The 20,572-nt window shown below is 34.1% G+C and overlaps 1 protein-coding gene across 2 annotated transcripts in view; it reads left to right on the top strand.

Annotated features, from left to right (window-relative positions):
- ppp2r5a (protein phosphatase 2, regulatory subunit B', alpha isoform) overlaps positions 1 to 20,572 on the top strand; it is a 72,573-nt gene that overhangs the window by 24,219 nt on the left and 27,782 nt on the right. For both annotated transcript variants that reach the window (XM_081378861.1, XM_081378862.1), the window contains 5 exons: positions 4,258 to 4,308; positions 4,469 to 4,588; positions 5,632 to 5,759; positions 6,756 to 6,857; positions 6,933 to 7,114. In XM_081378861.1, the coding sequence (XP_081234987.1) occupies positions 4,258 to 4,308; positions 4,469 to 4,588; positions 5,632 to 5,759; positions 6,756 to 6,857; positions 6,933 to 7,114 (583 nt within the window). The remainder of the gene's footprint in view (positions 1 to 4,257; positions 4,309 to 4,468; positions 4,589 to 5,631; positions 5,760 to 6,755; positions 6,858 to 6,932; positions 7,115 to 20,572) is intronic.

Genomic DNA, 20,572 nt, shown 5'->3' on the forward strand with positions numbered 1-20,572 from the left:
GATTCCAAGCACACATCTACAACAGAATGGCTGAAAAAAAAAAAGAATCAAGGTGTTGCCCTGGCCCAGTCGAAGTTTAGACCTCAACCAGATTGAAATGCTGTGGCAGGACCTTAAGAGAGTTGTGCATAAACAAATGGCTGCAAACCTCAATGAACTGAAGCAACTTTATAAAAAAGAGTGGGCCAAAATTCCTCCAGAACGATGCGAGAGACTGATATTGTCATACAGAAAACTCCTTCAACTTATTGCTGTTAAATCAAATTGAATCATAGGGTGTACTTAGTTTGTCATCAATGCCTTTCCCATTTTGGCTTTATTTTTGTTAAATAAAAAATTAAACGGTGCACTGTCATTTGCTGTTGTTCATCTGAGGTTGTATTTGCTTAATTTTAGGACCTGCTAATGACCGGATGATTTTTATTACTGTGTGTGTGTGTGTGTGTGTGTGTGTGTGTGTGTGTGTGTGTGTGTGTGTGTGTGTGTGTGTGTGTGTGTTGCATTGTTTCATTATATTACAGTAGATGTTTGGACAGTGAGGGTATAATTTATATGGAGTGTGCTACTAATTTGACTTGCAGTTCTGTGCTTATTATAGAGAAAATCCCTCTGGAGTATTCTGAAGTTAAGTATTTTGAAGGCACAGTGATGATAGTTTATAAATGACTGCTTGAGGGACTTTGCCAGATGTTAAAGAGCTAGGCTTTAGCAGCCTCGGAACAGGTACTCATCCCACACATCTCGGACACTATAGGGTGCGAAAATGCTGAGGGGCTTCTGGAGGTTTGGCTTGATGTTGGGTTTTCATGCCATCTGCATTGCTATGGAGTGTGTTTTTCAGCCATTGTGATTATACGGCTGCTGTTGTGTTTGGTTGGACAGTCATGCGTGAACAGTGACTTAAGGACGTGGTGGCGACCGCAGGGAAGCCCCAGTGTTCATGAGTGTAGATGAGAGCTCATTACCACTTGTGTTCGCCTGTAAGCAAGAATTAACTCATGGCTGTGCACAGGCATAAATCCCCCAACTTAGAGGGTGGTTATGTTGAAGGCAGAGCAATAAATGATATGGTACGATGAATGATTTTCATATTTCTAGGTTTGCAAACCACAAGTAAACAGCAGGGAAAATGGCACAGCTGATCGTTATGGGATGTTTATGTGATGTAATAAAATAATAAAAAAATAACACAATAATAAAAAATAGCACAGCACCCACATCAACTTGATCTGTCTGTCGGGTACTCAAAGTAGATGAAATTACCAAAGTTTGCATCGGTAGTTTGCATGATTTTTAGGGCTGTAACGATACGCGATATGAAACCGAAATCGCGACACTCAGATCCACGATCCTGTTTCGCGGTGTGAGAAGGCAAAATCGCGACACACCCCTTCCAACTCTGAGTAACGGCCGTTTCACTCATAGACATAATATACATAGACGCCCGCTTTGGAACGTTGCTGCGATACGTCAACGCGTCCGCCATTTTGTGGAGGGCAAGACTGCGCTGTAATCAAATGCAAGTAAACTGCTGAGCTGCGGTTTTTCTGTATAAAAACCAAAAAAAATTACATTTATCAACCGATTTCAGTGGTTTGTATGTGGTGTACAAAAAAAGTTCCATCTGTAGTTAGTTAAACTCTCGATAGTTAGACTTATATATTATTATTTTTTTTTTTAATAAGGAATGGCCAAAGCTCTGGCTTGTCATGTATTTAGCTTTTCATTCTTGGATAAGAATTGTGAACACCCCCATACTGAGATATAATTTAATTTTCACATTAAATTAAATAAAGTTTTCTTATTGTGGGAAAAGCATATTCTGTCATTGACCCGATTTTAGCAATAACAAAGATAACTGATGGATCCTTTATGGTAATATGATATGGTACAACTACAGTGCAATGCAAATAGTAAATATAAGATAAAGTGAGAGGTAGGCTAATAGTAAATAGTTTAGTCAATAAAATAAACAAACAGTATACAGTAAATAAAATAGTAATAATAATAATAATAATATATTGATAATAGCATATAGTTTATGTATACTAATAGCAGTAGAATATGAAATATCAATTACAGAATATAGACAATAAAAAATAATAGGTTAAATAGTTGCTATGAATAGTAAAATAATTTAACAGCATAACTATAATAGATTGATTATTGCAAGTGGTATATTATTATAATAACAATAATAAATAATGTAAATTTATACATTTTAAAATATTATTACATAGGCTATATAAAATAAAATGACGCAACCCTGTCTCTTTTTGTTAAATTTCAGTTTTTAAAAGGTATAAGAAGCTATACAAATCAAGAAATAAAGTAAACGATCCAGTCAAACATACAGCAGGCTACACTGTTATAATAGCCTAAATATATTAAGTTATGAAACTTCACTTTGCCCTCAGCCAAAACAATCTGCCAAGGAACAAATTATAGATTAATGAAACCAAAGATCGCCCGTTAGATAAACACAAGACGAATTATTCTCACTAGACTGACAGCGACGAACGTCAGAACTCAGAAGCGGTGTACGACAGGCACTATAGCCGAGGCAAGGCTGTTCTCGGCGGGGTACATGAGCGCTGAGCGCCCGCGGGGATCGCTGGATCTCACAACTCCGAAACCGTCAGATAACATTTTTAAAAAGGCGCTATCTTTATAAATAAACCACAGATTTGAGCTTTAAACAACTACATTGTCGACTGAAAAACTCTTAAAACTACATTTCGTGACACAATAACAGTAGTATTTTTAAATTTCGTGGCCTTTCTCCTCTGAAAATAAAAATAGTAAATGAAATGCGACCAGAAACAAATTTTCAGTTTTGCTTGAGAAAGGTAATTCCCTGAGACGTTTTCAATTGTGTGGCGATTTGTAAAGCCCCAAGCAGCACAAGAAATAGGCATTTTTCTCAATTCTCGTTATGAGAGGTATGGGAAAGTTGCCCTCCGCAGTATGGCGGCGCCGTTGACGTACGATCCAGCGGCCAATAGGGCGTCTATGTATATTATGTCTATGGTTTCACTCATACTCCGTTTGCAGTGCGTATGCGGTGCATATTTTTTTGTGCAACCCATGTTAACAGGTCAGAGCTTTCACTGCACGCGGTTGCCGTCCGTCGATCCGTTCCAGGAGCGGTGCATATACAGCAGTGCAGAGATCGTTTCCGCAACGAGTCTATTTCTTTTGTGCTGCACGCGCTGAATTAAAGTGACAGCGCATGGTTCGTGGTCAAAATGAAAACAGAAAACAGCGATTAATTAAATGAAATGTAGTAATCTCACCATAAATGTATTTAATTAAATACTACTTTTTTCACTTTAAGACTGGGAAAAGCAAGAAAAAACGCAATTTACCTCAACTTGGCAGGTTTGATTGGTGGTTTGCAGCACAGTTACCTCAGTGTGAAACAGTAGCCATTTAATTTTCTTTGTAAATGTAAGAGAACTTGATTGAAGGAGAATTTTCAACATGCTCGAATCATCACCACAATGGAGTTTAGTTCTGTTTGTTTTTCAACAGTATTTTGTAAACAGAAGTGTTATAGCTTTGGCTATTTATTTATTTTATATATGGCTATTTATATTGTTAATAATTTGCATAGTCAATCTTGTTCTTTGGTGTTCAGTTCATAAAATGTTATTTAATAAAAAATATTGTTTTAATAAAAATCATTCTCATCCCCCCCCCCCCCCCCAAAAAAAATCTTGATACGAACCGAATCGTGGGTCAAAAATCGTGATACGAACCGAATCGTGGGTTTGGTGTATCGTTACAGCCCTAATGATTTTCCAAAAAAAGGAATGAGAAATGGATTCTGCCAATCAGAAGACAGAAAGGTGAAAAATTTACTGTTATATAATCGAAAGCTAAGTAACCACTTATACAAGGCAGTCAGTTCTTGTCAACACTAATTGTTATGTGACACTAACTGAATGTCACAATTAGCACAACACATTTCTTACGATACATTTTAAAAAGGTCTTTATTAATTTTCTTGCAAAATAGCTAGCTAACAAATTAGACAAGAAAATAATCATAATAATCATCACCCCTTGTAATTGAAGTGATATACCTCATAAAATAATAATATATATATATATATATATATATATATATATATATATATATATATATATATTATCGTTTCCTTTATATTGATGTGTGTGTGTGTTAAATATTTGTTTTCTAACTCATATTCATTAGGATTGCTAAATTTAATAGGTCTTTTCTGTTTTCTCTTAGGTGGTTCGTGGCCTTCTGAAATTTTGGCCCAAGACATGTAGTCAGAAAGAGGTAAGCCCATCTGATAACTGTCTTTATAACAGTAATTACATACAGCCATTATATTGACACAGTTGTGCATTCATTACTATTATCTTTTTTTTTCTCATTGTATGTTTGCCGAATTATGTGTCTGATGAGTTCCTGGGTTCTGTCTCTCTGCTTTATTTAGGTCATGTTTCTAGGGGAAATCGAAGAGATTCTGGATGTTATTGAACCCACTCAGTTCAAGAAGATTCAGGAGCCTTTATTTAAGCAAATCTCTAAATGTGTAGCCAGCCCTCATTTTCAGGTACTGTGTAAGATTGTAATCGGGGTCTGTCTGCTGACCTGTCCAATTTCATCACACTATGTAGGGAAAAACGGCAGATTACAAATGCTATTTGCATTTACATTACTGTTTAAAAGTTTAGGGTTGGTAAAATTTCTCTTGGTAAGAAGTCTCTTGAGGCTGGAATACACTGCAAGACTTTTAAAATCTAAACATATTTTAAAAAATAATAATAAAAAAACTAGACCTCATACACTTGCCAACTTTGTAAATAGGCACAGAGGAAAAAACTGGGCATCATACACTAAATGACTGAGGATCACACACTACCAGACATTCAAGTCATTATACGAACTAAACAAACTGACAAATGTGACGCAGCCTTTGAAATGAGACACCGTTTATGTGTTCTAAATCTGCTCAAAATATCAAACAGCTCTGACTTTCGACAGCTTGTCCAGACTGTAAATCTGGGCAAAAGTCATGTAGTGTATTCCAGCCTTTATTTGATCAAAAATACAGTAAAAATTGTCACCATGATCATTAAGAAAACATTCTAAGAAACATTGGTAACACTTTATTTTAGTGTCCTTGTTACATAATGTTACATGTACTTACCATAGTAATAACAGTAAATTATGCATAATTACATGCAACTAACCCTCAACCAAATCCTAATCCTACCCTAACTCTATATTAAGCACATGTAGTTAATTAATATTACTCAGTACTTAAATATATAATTACACTGAAACAATGACACCTTAAAAGAAAGTGTAACCGAAACATTTATCAAATTCTTTTTTTGTGTGAAAACTATGAGGAAACCGTTTTCAGGATTCTTTGATGAATATAAAGTTCAAAAGAACAGTATTTATTTTAAATATAAATCTTTTGTAACATTATAAAAGTCTTGACTGTCACTTTTGATCAAATTTAATGTGTCCTTGCTGAATAAAAGTAATAATGTCTTTAAATCTTACTGACCCTAATCTTTTGACTGCTGTACATTTCAACACAAGTTATTGGCTCTCATTATTAATCTGGCTGTTTGGTATTTGCAGGTAGCAGAACGAGCACTGTACTTCTGGAACAACGAATACATTTTGAGTCTAATCGAGGAGAATAATGCCAAAATCCTTCCCATCATGTTTGGAAACCTGTACCGGATCTCCAAAGAACACTGGAACCCGTAGGTTTTGTATATTATTTTAAATTGATCTTTGCTGTTGTCATTTGAACACTGGCACAGATTGGGATCAAATGTATAAAGGAAATATATAATGGATATAAAGGAATAGTTCAGCCAAAAATAAAAATGTTTACAATAATGTTTAATTTCATAACACAATAACTAACATTAACAAACAAAGCATTGCATTTGTTACAGTATTTATTAATGTTTATTAATTAATATTAATAAATATTGTCAATGTTAGTTGATAAAAAATACAACTGTTAGTATCAGCTCAGCTCAGGTCCATTAAATAATATTAACAGATACAACTTTTGTTTTTAAAAATGTATTAGGAAATATTATCAACATTAACTAAGATTAATAAATGCTTTAGAAATGATTTATGTTAACTATTGTAAACCATTAAAATTGTATCATCGTTTATTTACCTTGACATTTCAATGACGTTCCAAACCCAAACTAACAGTCTTTTTTTTGTTGAACAGAAATTATATAATAGATCATAAGTTTGGGGTTTATATGATGTTTTTATGTTTTTAAAATAACTAATCACAAAGGCTGCATTTATTTAAAAAAAGAAAAGTTAAAACAGCAAAATCTGAAATATTATTCAGATGTTCAGTTATTTTTTTTATATATTTAAAAATGTAATTTATTGCTGTGATCAAAGTAGAATTTTCAGCATCATTCCTCCCGTCTTCAGTGTCATATGATCATCAGAAATCATTTTAATATGCTGATTTGATACTCAAGAAAAAATTATTATTATCAATATTGAAAACAGATGTTTTATTCTTTGATTAATTAAAAGTTCAAATGAACAGCATGTTGTAACATTGTAAATGTCTTTTCTAAATAAAATGAAAGATTTTAATTGCTTAATTTACTAAGAAAGTCTTTAATGGTTGTAACCTTAAATTCTACAAAGTCTGACAGTAAAGAAATGACACGCAGGCTTGTTGTAAACTCTTTTACTCTACATTGCCTCAGGACGATCGTGGCCCTGGTGTACAATGTATTAAAAACACTGATGGAGATGAACAGCAAACTGTTTGACGAACTGACAGCCTCATACAAATCTGACAGACAGCGGTAAGAATACACCTTTACTCTTTGCATTTAGTTTAAAATGACACTGCTCATGATTGCCATCACTTCTGTCCTCAGAGAGAAGAAGAAAGAGCAGGAACGTGAGGAACTGTGGAGGAAGCTGGATGAACTAAGACTGCAGGAAACGTCAGCCATCCAGAATAACAGGCATGAGATGCAGTTCACCTACAGCAACAAAAACAACAACAACAACCTTCACGATAAGGATGAAAACACAGCAGCAGCCATTACTGACAGAAGTGAGAGCGACACCTGGGCCGAATGACACCGCCCTCTTTCTTTTTATCTTTCTTTACTCAGTATTTTGCTGGTCTACAAATGTAAACCAATCTAGAGTGCAGTAAAGGATATGGACCTTGAGCAATAATCTACATTTTTAAACGAGAACCTTTTTTTTTTCTGAAAGCGTATGTAAAACTAAATCAAAATGCTATTTTCTTCTGGTAAATGATAATATATTTTATGTATGTAAGTCTATTTTGGATGTAAAGTGTGGTTATAGTAAATTATAAATTTGTCTAATCAAAGATGTAAAATTTTCACCGACACTTAAAAAAAAAAAAAAAGATTAAATGTACACTATGTAACTTTCGGCCCTCTAGCGGTTAAAAAACAAAACTGCAAGCATTTTGCGGATGAACATTGTTTTGGTTGTGCTTCGGCTCTGCGTGATTGTGCGGATGAATATGGTTATTATACCACTCATAAAACATTCACTACTAGGCTTAAGAGATTTGACCAGTTTAGATGGAAAGGATCTCAAGATGACTAGCTGAAGACGTTACTGTAGTTTTCCCTATTATGCTTACTTGAAAATAAATTCCAGCACAGCTCTATAACAACCATAATGAAATTACCCTTCACAATAGATAATGCTTTACAATCAACTCTGTTAAAGAGATACATAATGGCAATTTATCTGTTCAATAAAACCTTACTCGCCTGTTGAGAAATAAAAACACCATCTCTGCGTCGCTTTAACAACTTTTCAAATCTCTCAGTTCTCGCATTCTTCAAAAAGCCCAGCCAATGTTGATTCTTGTTTTATTACGAGCTCTGTCACGTGCTCTTTTTGCGTGCGCTTTTTTTTTTTTTTTTTTTTTTTTTTTTTAAAACAGGTTGTAGATTTAGCTGCTCCACGTCAGCCTTTCTCGCTCGTTGTGACAACTAACCTCTGCCACTCTCGCACCAGACACAAGTCAAAGTATCCGGAGCAACATTTCTTTATTTACGGATCTGACGAGAAGCACGGGCGAGTGACGTAGTGAATCGGGAAAAGACAAAAAAAAAAAAAAAAAACCTTTTGGAAGAGGGATTGATGATGTATTGTCTCTATTTACATGTTGTTGATTTTGAACCAAAAAAAAGTTACGTAGTGTACCTTTATGGTGCGGTCACATTTACGCGACAAATTTGACATTTGTGAAATTCAGTCATTTCAATAGGAATTGGAAATTTTGTGTGAGGACTAAAGATTTCTCCACAAATTTCTCAACGATTTCAAGTTGGTCATGTGGATTTTCCACGTTGACCAACAGAAAGCTGCTTGGTTTTAAAAATGTATTCATGCATCGCTACAATATTGACCATAGACAACAAACCTTTTCAGCCGATGAAATTTCGCTAATGTGACTGCACTTTTAATCAGTACTTTTGTCTTGTTTTTAAATGTACAGCAAAAGCAAAAACTGTATACTATATTAATCAAAATAAAAGAATTTAAGAAAAATAGAGAATATATCTTGAATTAATTTATTGGTCACACTTTATAAGGTTCCGTTTGTTAATCTTAGTTAATCTACTCATTTACTAACACATTTTTAAGATTAAAAGTGGTATCTGTTAACATTAGTTAATGCACTGTGAACAGGTTAATAAATGATGGAAAAATATATTGCTTATTGTTAGTTCATGTGAAGTGGTAAACACTTAAAGTTTTTATGTATAATGTATTATAATGGTATTCATAATGTATGTTTTAATGCATTATATCTTTTCATAAGTAAATGTAACCAAAGTTATAATGCAGTATAATTATGTGTTATACTTTCTGAAGGATTAACAATGAATATTATAATAACAAATAGTATAAAGTATTATAACTAGCTACAATTATTCATGAGACCACACAAGGCATAATCAATGCATTAAAAATAGTTTTATAATACAAAAATGCTTTAAGTAAAGTGTTACCAATTTATTTTTTATTAACATATATTCTCTAAAAACAATTTGTCATTTGAAGTTTTTACTGGAAAACAAGATAATACTGACAAAAGAAAATGTTTTGTTTTAGCAGTGAATACTGTATTTAGAGACATGAGCAAGCTTTAAAAATTAAATGTCTTTAGTTTTTTAATGGTCTCAAATGCAAAAAAAAAAAATTCCAAATAATTGTGAGTATGAAATTTGTTACGATAAATGTGACCTGATCTGAATATTAATGTTTGATGCCTGTAGCTCACATGATACACAAGTTATACTCCCTGGAAGTGTCAAACATTAGCCTTAGCAATGCAAAAAGTGAAACTCCTGCTATTTAAGGAAGCACAAATGTAGTGAACCTGGTCAGAAAACCCTGTCCATGTGTGAGAAGATTCTGGCAAGAGTCTGCCTGATGCAGGAAATCTGCATTGAAACAGTGCATCTGTTGATCATCTTTTCTCATTCTTCCTATTTGTTTTCCTCATAATACCAGCCTTTGTATTATAAATGCAACATCTTTAAATCCTACATTTTATTAAAAACTCTTGGTGTTCTGTATCATTTCAGTCCACTGGCTATGCATTTTTCACATTGGGATTAAAACAAGCAGATACTAGTTCTAACTTAACTCAGGGATAACTTACACTCCCCGCTTATAATAGAAATGATGACAACGTTTTTTTTTTTTGTAGTTTATTGTTTTCAAAATTGAATAATTTCTGATATTTAAAGAACCTATAGATAAACAATATTAGAAATTAGACTCACTGACATTCCATTCAACATTAAAAAAAATTTTAGCGTCAACCAAATATGGTCTTATTGCTATGTATGCAGTATGATAGTATAGGGTCTCATGTTATAATATATATATATATATATATATATATATATATATAATTTTTTTTTTTTTTGCTGTTGTAATGTGCTTTCCTGCATTAAAAAGCCAGGCTGCTGTTTATTTTTACATGTCATATTAGTGGTCTGTATGCGTGGAATCTCTCTCTCTCTCTCTCTCTCTCTCTCTCTCTCTCTCTCTCTCTCTCTCTCTCTCTCTCTCTCTCTCTCTCTCTCTCTCTCTCTCTCTCTCTCTCTCTCTGTTTTATTCAATGACAAATACATTTGTTTAAGTCACTTGTCGCCACCTACTGGTGTAACGATGCAATTTAATCTTTATTTGAAGCGTCACGTCACTTTCAAAAGGTGATTTTCTCTATTTTGATACCGCTATTCGCTACCGTAGACATCAGTGTTTATATACGAACTATACACTTTTATCCCAGTACTTCTGTAATAGTTTGAATCACTCTAAGACAGAACTAATGATATTGTGTGGTTGAAAAGAGTGTTTGTGGAGCTGTTTCACACCTAATCTGTTAAAAATAACAGTAAAGTAAATATTCCATTTAAAATAAATGCTGTAGAAGCTTTCTCTTCATCAAAAGATTCTGAAATAAATGTATCACAGTTTCCAAAAAATATTAAGCAGCACAACTGTTTTCAACATTGATGATAATTAGAAAGTTTTCTTGAGTATCAAATCATCATAGAATGATTTCTGAAGGATCATGTGACACTGAAGACTGGGATAATGATGCTGAAAATACAGCTTTGATCACAGGAATAAATTAAATTTTAAAATACAGTATATTAAAAAAGTAATTTGAATTGTAATCGAATTTATAATGTATTTAAAATACATTGGTTATTTCAAATTGTAATAATATTTCTGAATATTCAGTTTTTCTGTCAAAATGCTGCCTTGGTGAGCAGAAGAGACTTCTTTCAAAAAATATATATATTTTGTTTAAATCGTTTGAATGTACGAATGTATTTATTATATGATAAAATAAAATATATGACTTAAAGATACAATTAGGCCTCCATGGTAAAATGCTAGGTTAAATCTAGATGCATGACTAAGATAGAAATATTTTCAGGTGAAAAGGTTTTACTAAAATTCAAAAGTTTTTTTTACAGAATATAGTTCTACATTAAGTCTTTTTATAGTGTATAGCTTCATGGAAAACAAAAACAAACAAAAAAAAAACATTTACTTTTCATTGTAAGTTATCTGGTAATTGATTTGTAAGTTGCATTTATTCAAACCAGCGGCCTGTCTCCACTTGTGGCCCAGTGCTGGTTCAGTGTCAGCTTATGGGAAATGATAAGGTGAGAGCATTTCAAATAATCTTTACATTTGATTTCCGGTGTTCAGTCTTCCTCAATAGTGAAGGGCCTGAAAGGTTGTTTATGCACGGACTGGAAGCGACTGGCTCTTAATGATCTGGGAAGTTATTGTCATGATGGAAGTGGTGAGCTGCTTTAATCATGGAGACTTTGAAATAAAGGTCAGTTAGCAGCGAGAGATGAATTAATCACAAATATAACACGATAAATGTCATCCTCTGATGACGAGCAGTTCATTTAATTAAATCCTCTGATGACGAGCAGTTCATTTGTTTAATTTTATATATATTGTTGAACTTAAATCAGATTTTTTCAATATATTGTGAATGTTTTCTATCACATATAAAATAGACATTATTTGGATCAACAATTGTGATACTATTATGTTTAAAGACTGTTGAAAATGACAATTTAAAAGAGTCTTAGACTTAGATGGATAAAACAAGCTCATTTTTGATGGATTGTTGGAAACGGGTATGGATAAAGAGAGACAGAAGGAAGCTTAAAGTTGCATTTAAAGCAAATTTGATGGTCAAAAGTAATGGCTACAGTTATACTATTAGAAGACATAACTTTCTCTGATTTGTTTCCATGTCTTGATCAATCTTGCAAACCCTAACCCATCTTAAAGGAGTAGCTCACTTCAAAATTAAAATTAGCCCATGATTTACTGACCCTCAAGCCATCCTAGGTGTAAATGTCATTCTTCTTTCAGACGAATACAATTTGAGTTATATTAAAAAATGTCCTGGCTCTTCCAAGCTTTATAATGGCAGTGAATGGCCGGTTTCTGTTTTGAAGTCCATAAAAGTGCATCTATCCATCATAAAAGTGCTCCACACGGCTCATTAATAAGGGTTAATAAAGGCCTTCTGAAGTGAAGCGATGAGTTTGTGTAAGAAAAATATCCATATTTAAAACTTTATAAAGTAGAATAACTAGCTTCCGGCCAAACGAACATACGAATTCCACTTAAGTGTAAAGCCCAACTTATGCGAGTAATGCGACGTAGGCCTACTGCTGATATTTACACTACGCCATGACGCACTACGCTACTTCCGATGTCACAAGTTGCGTAAGTTGCGCTAAGTTAGGCGCAAGTAGACTGCTTATGGCCGCAAGCTAGAATTTTACTTTGTAACGTGTTAAATATGAATATTTTTCTTACACAAACTCATGGCTTCACTTCAGAAGGCCTTTATTAACCCTCCAGAGCTGTGTGGAGCACTTTTATGAGTTTCAAACTGATGGTACAATCCACTGCCATTATCGAGCTCGGAAGCACCATGGTGTTTATTAATATAACTCCAATTGTATTCGTCTGAAAGAAGAAAGTCATATAAACCATAGGATGGCTTGAGGGTGAGTAGATCATAATTTTCATTTTAAAGTGAATTACTCCTTTAATGACTATATAAAAAGTGATGATAACCATTCTTTTTTACAAGTATTCAGATTAGGCTACCTTATTTATTTGTTTTGTTTCTGCACAGATAGATGCTGCATTAATGCTTTGCCATGAAAATCAAAATGACTGAAAAATAAGCAAACTTTAAGAGCCATCGAAGTGGTGTACCAGATTACAAAATGTGCAAAAAAAAAAAAAAATAGACATTTACAATTAAAAAATAATGTATTTTACACACTCTCAGAAAAGAAGGTATAAAATCTGCCACTGGGGGCAGTACCTTTTAAAAAGGTACACTTTTGTTCTTTTTAGGTACTAATATGTAGCCTACCTCTAAACTTAGGTACAAGGTACTCTACTAATATGCAACCTTTAGGTACAAAAGTGTACCTTATGAAAAGATACCGCCTCAGTGACAGATTTTGTACCTTTTTTTTTTTTTTTTTTTTTCTGAGAGTGCATGGAGTTTCTCTGCTTTTGAAATAGGAGTCTGTCACCTTAATTTGATAATGAATGAGTGTGTATGTCCTTCATGATTCTGAAACATATCTGACTTTCCCAGAACACAAAACATGCCTCATTTTTTAAAGAACTGAAATAAGTTTAAAATAGAAAAATCGCATGAATACATCACAAACCACTTGTTAAAATCACTTGAGAACGTGTTCAAATTGCATAAGCAATATGTCTAATCACTTCATATGATCTGTGGTAGTGACATTTCCCATTCCTCCATGTTTACCCAGTGTAGAGAGTCTCTGTCTACAGTGTAGACTGAGTCTCTGAGTCCAGATGTGCGTTATCTATAATTGTCCAGAAGGTGGCGTCCCAGACCTTCTCGTGTATGTTCAGATGAAGGGACAGTCATAGCAAAGCCTCTTTAAGACCATCTCTGATAAAGGTACTATCAGTTTCAGAAACAACACTTAAAACAACACCAAAATAAAATAATAATGATCCACTGCAGCTCTGAGTTGAGTGCAGCGCTCACTCTCAATACTATATTCCTGCAATTCTGGAAACTGCAGTTTCAGGGTTCTAGTTTTTCACACTCGAGAGACTGTAACAGTGACACAAACTGCCTCAAAAACACATCAACTCTAAAGGTCACCTCATGGTAGCCAGTTGTGTGGATGATTCTCCACAATGACTATTTTTGTCATGTTGCACAGCAGGACATGTCAATGTTTTATTCTATCCTCACTCTTTTTATTAATTTTGAAGTGTTTATATATATATATAAACTAAGTAAGTATTAATGCTCAAAATCAGAAAAAATTATTAAAATTAAAAAATATTATTATTTGTGATTACTATTCACTATAGAACTGAAAAACTACCATCAAACTAAAAACATGCGTTCATTAAAAATTTACATACCTAAAAAAAAATTATTTACATCCTTTGGGGGTCTCAAGAGATTGCAAAAAAAAGAGTCCTTCCAAAATACATTTCTGTGTTTCATGGGTCATAAATGTGGACAATAACACAATTTCCACATTTTACTTGTTTAAAATATTATTCCAAGTAAAGTATACTAACCCCTGGTTTCACAGACAAGGCTTAAACTAGTCTCAGACTAAAATGCATGTTTGAGCTGTTTTAACTAACTTGCACTGACAATGACAAATGACTTAAAGTATGTCAGAGCCGATTGTTTTGTCTCAAGATGCACATCAGTAATGTTTTTTTTCTAAGGCATGTTTATAAAAGCTACTTAAATGTCCTAATTGAACTAAGGTCTAATCCTGACTTATTCTAAGCCCTGTCTGTGAAACCAGGCCTTTATTAGATACACCGTGCTAGTACCGTGGTTGGACGCCTTTTTGCCTTCAGAACTGCCTTAATTCTTTGTCATTCAACAATATGCTGGAAACATTCCTCAGAGATATTGGTTCATATTGACATGATCACATCACACAGTTGCTGCAGATTTGTTGGCTGCACATCCATGATGTGAATCTCCCGTTCCTCCACATCCCAAAGGAGCTTTATTGGCCTGAGATCTGTGGAGGCCATTTGAGTATAGTGAACATATTGTCATGTTCAAGAAACCAGTTTGAGATGATTTGAGCTTGGTGACATGTGTTATCCTGCTGGAAGCCATCGAAGGATTGGTAAACTATGGTCATAGAGGGATGGACATGGTCAGCAACAATATAGTCTGCTGTGCTTAAACGATGATCAACTAGTACTAAGAGGCCCAAAGTGTGGCAAGGAAATGTCCTCCACACCATTACAGCACCAGCAGCCTGAACTGTTGATACAAGGCAGGATGAATTAGGGCTTGGTATCGTTCAAAAAATTTCGATACCAATACCGATACCGATACCTTGATTTCGATACCAGTTCCTGAACGATACTTTTTTCGATACCAATTTTATGAAATCCATTTTAACAAGATTACATAACACATTACCTCAGAAAAACTTTGGTTTTATTTTTTCAGTTTGACTCATGCTCCTTAGCCTCTGCACAAAGGAACAAAAAAAGCAAAAAGGAACAAAATATTCCTTATACATATACATAAGGAACAAAATATTTTTTTATAAAAAGCTCATGCTCATCAAAGCTGAATTTGTTTGATCAAAAATACAGTAAAACTTGTAATATTGTGGAATAGTATTACAATTTAAAATCTTATTTGAATATATTTCAAAATGTATTTTTTTTCCTGTGTTGTAAAAGCTGAATTTTCAAAATCATTACTTCAGTGTCACATGATCCTTCAAAAATATGAAAACAGTTTTTGGAAACTATGATACATTTTTTCATGATTCTTTGATGAATAAAAATTTCAAAAGAACAGCATTTATTTGAAACAGAAATCTTTTGTAACATTACACATGTTTTAAGGTCATTTTTGATCACTTTAATGCATCCTTGCTGAAAAAAATTCTGACCAACACATTTTTGAACGGCAGTTTACATTCAGTAAATTGCAATATAAGCACTGTCAGAGTGATCAACAAGGTATCTCTTCATTTACCAGTCAAAGACGGAGCAACTTTCTGCTCTTACTGTATGTTTACATCATATCTGTCGCGGTACCGGTCTTTGCAGCAATTATTTTACCGCAAATACTGCATCGCGCGCTGTTGGCATCGAGCCTGGAGAAATGTAGCCACACTTTTGATCGACTTTTCCACATCTTTAGGGTATTGTGAGTGTATGTGCTCGCGTCTCATTGAGTATGTGCGCGAGTTTGTGTGTGTGTGCTCGCGTCTCATATGAGAATGTGCGTGGACAGTTTGTGTGCGCGCGCGCTTCTCATATGAGTAGCCTATGTGCGCAGAGAGTTCCGCGCGTCTCGTGTGTGTAGAGTTTGCGTGTATGTGCGTGAGCGACTTTAGGCGTGTCGTTGTGCTTTTCATATGTATTTGTTTGAGCACTGACGTTGACGAGTTAACCCCTTAGGTATCGAAATCTGGTACCGAAAAACAAGTCATTTTTCGATAGTCGATAGTAGGCTATCGAGGCAATTCGGTCGGTACCTAAAAAGTATCGAACTCGGTACCCAGCCCTAGGATGAATCCATGATTTCATGTGTTTTCACCAAATTCTGACCCGACCATCTGGATGTCACAGCAAAAATTGAGACTCATCAGACCAGGCAACGTTTTTCCAATCTTCTATTGTCCAGTTTTGGGGAGTCCATGCGAATTGTAGCCTCAGTTTCTGTTCTTATAGCTAACAGGAGTGTCACTGGTGTGTCTTCTGATGCTGTAGCTCTGCTTCAAGTGTTGTGTGTTCAGAGATGCTCTTCTGCAGACTGAGTGGTTATTTGAGTTACTGTTGCCTTTCTATTAGCTCAAACCAGTCTGGCCATTCACCTCTGGCATCAACAAGGCATTTTCACCAGCAGAACTGCTGCTCACTGGACATTTACTCTTTTTCTGACCATTCTCTGTAAACCCGAGAGATGGTTGTGCGTGAGAATCTCAGTAGATCAGCAAATACTCAGACCAGCCCGTCTGGCACCAACAACCATGAGACATTCAGAGTCACTTAAATCTCCTTTCTTCCCCATTCTGATGCTCAGTTTGAACTTCAGCAGCTCGTCTTGATCATGTCCAATATATAAAACTGTCATTTTTCTCTTTGGATAGTAAAATTGCATGTCATTTAATTTGCCCATTTTATTATATTATCAAAGTATATTGTATAGTATATTATAGTGCCATATATAGTATAATTAGCAGGGATCTTCTTATCAGTCTGAAGGACAGTCAGGACCCCTGTGAGTCCACAGACGTCAGACGTTCCCCTCAGAGTTGCTATATTGATGCTCTCCGAAACCCCATTGCTTTCAATTAACCTTTCGCTTTAGACCACTGACGCAAAAGCAAATGAGATGAGAGGATATTTCAATGCTTCATCAAGCTTTGTTTGTAATAAAAAGTCATAAAATCCAGCTGCACTGCTTGTAATGCTGATTAACCGCTTAGTCCTATGGTATCCTAACGTCAAATTCATGACTTCATTTGGAAGGCTATACACGTAGGAGCTTCTTTTAGTGCTAACCATGAGTTATCGTCTCTCTTTATCTCTTTTTCACTGCAGTCTATTTATGTATTTGTACTGCTTGACTTTTTTGTGCTTGGTCTTTTAATAGTGCCATAAATCGTGTTTGTACGGGCAGTCCCGAAGCTGCATTTAAAATGGGCGATTGGAAGGAGAGACTGTCACTTGAAGATTTCCTTATATGAGATTAAAATGTGCTTTTGGAAATGATCCCCTAAAGTATCCGTGGGTTTATAAGCACAACACCTGCTGTGCCTTCTGTTGATTTCAGTCATTAACTAATTCTAAAATCTCATGGCAGTGATTGGGATTTCAGAGCGTTCCAGAAATAACAAAGGATGTTGATTCAGGAACATGGTGAGCCTCATGATGAAGCAGGTCCTTGTCATTTGAAAAACAATGCCTTTGTTAACTAATGTGTATTTGACCATGCCATCTGATCTGTCAATCATATTTCTGTATGTTTGGGATTTTGGTAAAACAGGAGCTTGGGCTGGTAGTTTTGGTAAACATAACCACTTTGAAATGCGCAACTGCATCAAATGTCCATAAATGAGAGGACATAAATAATTGAACGAATTATAAATTGAATTGATTGGTCACACTTGCCCATTATTCTCTTATAAAGGAAAGTTTAATGAATACTTAGTGAGCTAAATCAATAGTTGATACTTTTATTATTATTATTATTGGCATTTAATATTTGACCATGAAAAATAATAATAATTGGATGTAAACAATTGCTTAAAAGGAAAACTTTAATGATAATTAATGACAACGTAATGATTGAAAATGAATGAGCTAATTATTATTATTATTATTATTATTTGATTAATTAACTAAAATGATAAATGAAATAAAATGTTTTAAAGGAAATATTTTATGAATAATTTATGAGCTAAATAAATAGTTTATAAATCTAAAGCTAAGAATAAACAAACAAACAAACAAGCAAATACATAAGATAATAATAATTATTATTATTATTATTGGCATTCACAATTTGCCTACTAAGAAAAAATAAAAATAATAATTGAATAAAAAAATAGACACATTTTATGAATTATGAATTGGCTTAATTAATAAATAGTTTATCCCTTATAATAATAATAATAATTGTTGTTATTATTTATAATAAACTATTAACTATTTATTTAGCTCAAATTTAATGCCATTTAATATTTCAGCACTAAGAATAAATAAACTAATAAATAAAAGGAAATGTCTAGGTCTAATGAATAAATATAGCTGCGAGCAGCGATTACGGGCCCAAGCCGGTGGCACCGCAACCCCGGTGCCTTTAGTTACCTAAAGGCACCGGGGTGGCGGTACCGCCGGATTTGGCCCTCCATCGCTGCTCGCAGCTATATTTATATATATATATATATATATATATATAAACATACATACACACACATACATATATATGTATATATATATAGCCTATATATATATATATATATATATATATATTATTGTTCAAAAGTTTGGGGTCAGTAAGATTTTTAATGTTTTTAGAAGTCTCTTCTGCTCACCAAGGCTGCATTTATTGATTAAAAATACAAACAAAAACAGTAATATTGTGAAATATTATTCCAATTTAAAACAGCTGTTTTCAATTTTTAAATTTTTTACATAGTAATTCATTTCTGTGATCAAAGTTGAGTTTTCAGCATCATTACTCCAGTCTTCAGTGTCACATGATCCTTCAGAAATCATACTAATATGATGATTGATGCTCAATAAATATTCATTATTATTTTCAATGTTGAAAACAGTTGTGTACAGATTTTTTTTTTTTCAAAATGCTTTGATGAATGTAAAGTTCAAAAGAACAGCATATATTTCATATATATATATTTTTAACATTATAAATGTCTTTACTGTAGCTGTTGATCAGTTTAACTCATCCTTCATAAATAAAAGTACTGATTTATTTTATTTATTTCCCCCAAAAATAAAATTGTAATTATTACTAACCCAAAACTTTTGAGCGGTAGTGTTTAACGTTACAAAAGCTTTAGATTTCAGATAAATGCTGTTCTTTTGAACTTTCTATTCATCAAAGACTGTACACAACTGTTTTCGACATTTAAAATAATAATGAATGTTTCTTGAGTATCAATCATCATATTAGAATAATTTCTGAAGGATCATGTGACAGTGACGACTGGAGTAATGATGCTGAAAACTCAGCTTTGATCACAGGAATAAATAACAGTTTAAAATATATTAAAATAGAAAGCAGCTGTTTTAAATTGGAATAATATTTTACAATATTACTGTTTTTGTTTGTATTTTTAATCAAATAAATGCAGCCTTGGTGAGCAGAAGAAACTTCTCTGTTATGTGCGCGCCACAGACTGCACGCACGTCCGCTTAGAGTTCCGCCTTTTGCCTTCCGTCAATATTACGTTATTAGAAAAATATTTTTTTAGAGAATCGATTTTTTGACATTTGTGAATCGATTCAGAATCGTCCACGTCCGCATCGCGATGCATCTAAGAATATTTTTTTTCTCCCACCCCTAGATTTCATACAACAGGTTAATAAACAGTTACAATTAAGTCACTTACATTTTAGATGCAATGTTGACTGTTTTTGTTCTGTTTCAGCAGCGAAAATAGTTAAAGATCACGGCAGAACCATCACGCATCACGTGTTTTCTCATAACTGAACGATTCAGCATTTTTAACGAATCGGTTGACTCAAAGATTGAATGATCAATCCATAAACATCTGTCTTAAAGGGTTAGTTCACCCAAAAATGAAAATTCTGTCAGTAATTACTCACCCTCATGTTGTTCCAACCATGTAAGTCTTTCGTTCATCTTCGGAACACAAATTAAGATATTTTTGATGAAATCTGACAGAATTCTGACTCTTCCATAGGCTTCCAGTGTGACCGAAACTCACCGGCCCAGAATAGTTATTAAAAACATCGTTAAAATAGTCCAAGTGACTCCAGTGGCTCAATCTTAAGTATATCAAGCGACGAGAATACTTTTTGTGCGCAAAAACAAACAAAAATACCGACTTTATTCCACTATTCAATTCCTTCTCTCTGGGCCTCGTAGTGTTTTTGCGTAGCGCGTCTGTGTTACACGTCACCACGTAGGCTCACAATTGGCCGAAGAAGGTCATGTGTGTGTTGCGTGATGACGTGCAACACAGACGCGCTACGCAAAAACACTACGAGGCCCAGAGAGAAGGAATTGAATAGTGGAATAAAGTCGGTATTTTTGTTTGTTTTTGCGCACAAAAAGTATTCTCGTCGCTTGATATACTTAAGATTGAGCCACTGGAGTCACTTGGACTATTTTAACGATGTTTTAATAACTATTCTGGGCCGGTGAGTTTCGGTCACACTG

The sequence above is a fragment of the Scardinius erythrophthalmus genome, assembly GCF_964197995.2.
Source record: "Scardinius erythrophthalmus genome assembly, chromosome: 11".
Classification (NCBI taxonomy): Eukaryota; Metazoa; Chordata; class Actinopteri; order Cypriniformes; family Leuciscidae; genus Scardinius; species Scardinius erythrophthalmus.